The sequence below is a fragment of the Lactuca sativa genome, chromosome 7 (genome assembly GCF_002870075.4).
Source record: "Lactuca sativa cultivar Salinas chromosome 7, Lsat_Salinas_v11, whole genome shotgun sequence".
Lineage (NCBI taxonomy): Eukaryota > Viridiplantae > Streptophyta > Magnoliopsida > Asterales > Asteraceae > Lactuca > Lactuca sativa.
The window spans coordinates 30,032,349-30,036,327 of record NC_056629.2 but is presented as its reverse complement, the minus strand read 5'-3'; the positions used below and the strand labels follow the sequence as shown (position 1 = coordinate 30,036,327).

At 37.3% G+C, this 3,979-nt stretch overlaps 1 protein-coding gene across 1 annotated transcript; it reads left to right on the top strand.

Moving 5' to 3' along the window:
• Nucleotides 1-235: 235 nt before the first annotated feature.
• On the top strand, nucleotides 236-1,295 carry LOC111884643 (uncharacterized). Its single transcript, XM_023880944.1, has 3 exons — nucleotides 236-433; nucleotides 528-983; nucleotides 1,065-1,295. Exons 1-3 carry the CDS (start codon nucleotides 236-238, stop codon nucleotides 1,293-1,295), a joined length of 885 nt encoding a protein of 294 aa, XP_023736712.1.
• The last annotated feature ends 2,684 nt before the right edge of the window (nucleotides 1,296-3,979 follow it).

The following is a 3,979-nucleotide window of genomic DNA, read 5'->3' as shown; positions in this document are numbered from 1 at the left end:
CGAGCACTCAATCATTCCAACTAGAGACCAAAGTAACCATAAAGAATTTAGAACAAAAAATGTCACAACTTTCCATGTCAGTAAGCAAATTAAAGTCTCAAGGAAAGCTTCCCGCCAAAACGAGACCAACCCGAGGCACAAGGCTTGTGCTATTACACTAAGAGGCAAAAAAAGTTATGATGGTCCAAAGAAGTCGATAGATCTTGAAGAAAAGGAAGAAGAGATAGTGGTAAAGATGTCAGAGAAAGATCAAGAAGAGCAAAAGAAAGACAAATCCAATCAAAAGAAGCCTTTCATCACTGAAGCCAAAGTCACTCTAGCTCCATTTCCTGGTAGATTGTCAAGTTCAAAGAAAGAATGGGAAGATAATGAGATTATGCAAATGTTTCGAAAGGTTGAAGTTAATATTCCACTCCCTGAGGCCATCAAGCAGGTACCTAGGTATGCTATGTTCTTAAAATAACTTTGCACATCTTAAAAGAAACTTAAGGATAACGAAACAGTAAAAGTGAGTGAGAATGTTTCAGCGGTTTTGCAAAGAAGGATGCCCTCAAAGTGCAAGGATCCCGTTGTCTTTACCTTGCCATGCAAATTGGGGAATCTTCATGTACCTAACTAGAGTTATGCTCGATTTAGGTTCATCTATAAATGCCCTACCATATTCTATTTACAAATCAATTGGTGTAGGAACATTGAGAAAAACCGGTGTTATCATTCAACTTGTCGACCGGCCAATAATACACCCAAAAGGTGTACTAAAGTATCTGTTAGTGCCAGTAAATGAGCTTATTTTTTCGGCTGATTTCTATGTCTTAGATATGGGAGATGACGACTCCCCTAATTCAAGTTCCATACTTCTTGGTAAACCTTTTCTTAAAACATCAAAAACAAAAATTGATGTCTACAATGGTACTTTGTCTATGGAATTTTATGAGGAAGTCACTAACTTCAATATTTATGAAGCTATGAGATATCCTTCCAATGTGCATTCTCTTAATTTTGTGGATGTGATTCAGCCTTTGACTAAATAATGGTTTAATTTGTCTAACAATGATGTTTTGAAGTTAGTTTTTTCACAAGGTTTAGACAAGGACAAAATCAAGGAACTTGAAAGGGTGATCAAGATAGACAAAGATATGTTGGAAATGGTTAATCTTATGGATGACAAGAAGCACCTGGGGGTCAATGAAAGGAAAGATAAGTTACCAACCACCGATACCAAACTCCTTCCATTAGTGATTCAACCACCAAAGCTGGAACTGAAGACTCTGCCGAACCATTTGAAGTATGCATAGTTGGGGAGGAAAACACTTTACCGGTCATCATTTCTAATAAGTTGTCAATGAAAAAAAAAGGAGGAGTTAATCACTTTGTTAAACACAATACAAGAAGGCTATTGAGTGGACAATTGCAGACATAAAAGGATTGAGTCCTTCCTTGTGCATGCACAAGATCTTGATGAAGGAAGACTTCGAGCCCACAAAGGAGGCATAAAGGAGGTTAAATCGTCCAATGATGGAGGTAGTGAAGAAAGAAATCATGTAAATTTTGGATGCAGATGTAATTTAATCCATCTCTAACAGTAAATGGGTTAGTCATGTTCAAGTGGTCCCAAAGAAAGTCGGAGTCATTATTGTTAAAAACTTTGAATGAGAATTGGTTCCCACTTGTGTGCAAAATAGGTGGAGGGTTTGTATTCATTATCGGGAGATAAATGCTTCCATTAGAAAATACCACTTCCCCTTTCCATTCATTGACCAAGTGATAGAGAGACTGACGGGTAAATCTCATTATTGTTGTTTAGATGGATTCTCGGGTTTTCATCCAGTTCTGGTAGCCCTGGAAGACCAAGAGAAAACCACCTTCACTTGTCCCTTTGGAACATTTGCTTATAGGAGTATGCCTTTTGGTCTATGCATTGCACCCACAATATTTTAGAGATTCATGGTGATCATTTTATCTAAATATGTTGAAAACATTATTGAAGTCTTCATAGATGATTTCTGTAGTTTATGGAGACTCATGTGATGAATGTTTAAGCAATCTAAAAATAATTGAAAAGGTGCATTGACATGGACCTTGTGCTTAACTATGAAAAATGTCATTTCATGGTGGAAAAAGGACTGATTTTAGGTCATATTGTGTCCCAAAAAGGCTTGGAAGCTAACAAGGCTAAGATAGATGTTATCAAGAGTCTTCCTTACCCGAAAAATGTTCAGGAAGTTTGTTCGTTTCTTGGTCATGCAGGTTTCTATCGACGCTTCACCAAGGATTTCTCAAAGATCACGGTTCCGATGTGTAAACTTCTAAAAAAGATGCTGAAATTCGAGTTTACTCAACCATGAAAGGATGCTTTTGATCGGTTGAAAGACATGCTTACCTCTGCTCCCATCATCCAAGCACCTAACTGGAATCTCCCGTTTGAGATCATGTGCGATGCGAGCAACGCAGCTGTTGGGCGGTATTGGGCTAAAAAGTGAATCGAGCACATCATGTCATCTATTATGCATCCAAAACTCTAGATGGAGCGCAAAGCCGCTAAACCGCCATAGAAAAAGAGTTGCTTGCTATTGTCTTTGCGATAGAAATGTTCCGACAATACCTCCTCGGGACTAAAATGATCATCTATTCAGACCATGCAGCTATAAAGCACTTACTAACTAAGAAAGATTCAAATTCGAGGTTAGTACAGTGGATGTTGCTTTTTTAAGAGTTCAATATAAAGATTAAAGAAAAAAACAGGAAAGAGCACTGGGTCACAGATCATTTGAGTCGCATTGTCTCACTCGATGACCCGACATCTATCCGTGAAACCTTCCGGGATGAGCATATGTTTGTAACAAAACTCACGCCATGGTATGCAGATATTGTGAACTACCTTGTCACAAACCAATTCCCTTCCAATCTTTCACGATTTCAAAAAGACAAAACCAAAAAGGAAGTGAAAACATATGTGTGGGACAAACCTTACCTATGGAAATATTGTGTGGATCACGTTACCTGAAGGTGTGTAGAAAAAAATTAGGTACAATCTATTATTAATTTTTGTCATTCTTATGCATGTGGGGACATTTTGGTCCCCAAAGAACCGCAAGAAAGATTTTAGACAATGGGTTCTATTAGTCACACATATTTCATGACTCATACTCCTTTTTGTGTAGATTGTGAGAAATGTCAAAAGTTTGGGACCCTTAGTTCTAGGAATCAAATTCCCCTTACACCCATATTGATTTGTAAGATATTTGACATGAGGGGTATAGACTTCTGATGGGTTTTATGTATAAGAACAATCCTATGTGCTCATACAAACCCTAATGCTTGGATCTAGGTTTCTCTATTGTACATGCTTTGAATCCAAGACTAATTAACTTAGATCTAACATATTATAAACTGAATTAGGGTTTATAGAATTACCTTTGATTGTTATATAGCAATAACAATCAATTCCTTGCTTGGATTGGCTTCAAAAGCTTAGTGCCTCAAGTGTTGCACCTCTAATGGAGTCACAAACACCATATACAACTTGGATGAAGAGGAGAAGAAAGAAGGCTGCCCAAAAATGACTAGAAGCCCTAGAGAGTCAGTTTTCCACGTTTTGGAGCCTAAGGGGTCCGTTATATACTTGTGTGGGTTGCTAGGGTTTCAGTCAAAAACCTAATGGACAGCTTAAAATCTAAGCAGCCCATGGAACCTTCTGGATAAGGCCATGGACGAAAATATGATGGGCTCCCATCATAATTTCGTTCACCCCTTGATCCTTTAGCATTCCTTAGCCCAATAACTCAATTATCCAATAATTGCAGTCCAGTCCCCTAAATTTAATTAATCTCTTTTAGCCACAAAATTAATTATCAATTAATTTTGGACTAATACTAATTAAACAATATGTTTTCTCCTTTAATATATTATTCTCATAATATATTAATAAATCATATTTAAACCCTTCTCTCCTTAAATCATCCTACATATTGGTATGGTG

Bases quoted from the DNA above. Each gene is read 5' to 3' on its own strand.
- LOC111884643 (XM_023880944.1), top strand. From the start codon at position 236: ATGTCAGAGAAAGATCAAGAAGAGCAAAAGAAAGACAAATCCAATCAA. The intron at 434-527 runs GTACCTAGGTAT...AGAATGTTTCAG, and splicing joins TCCCTGAGGCCATCAAGCAG to CGGTTTTGCAAAGAAGGATG. The intron at 984-1,064 runs GTGCATTCTCTT...GATGTTTTGAAG, and splicing joins CTATGAGATATCCTTCCAAT to TTAGTTTTTTCACAAGGTTT.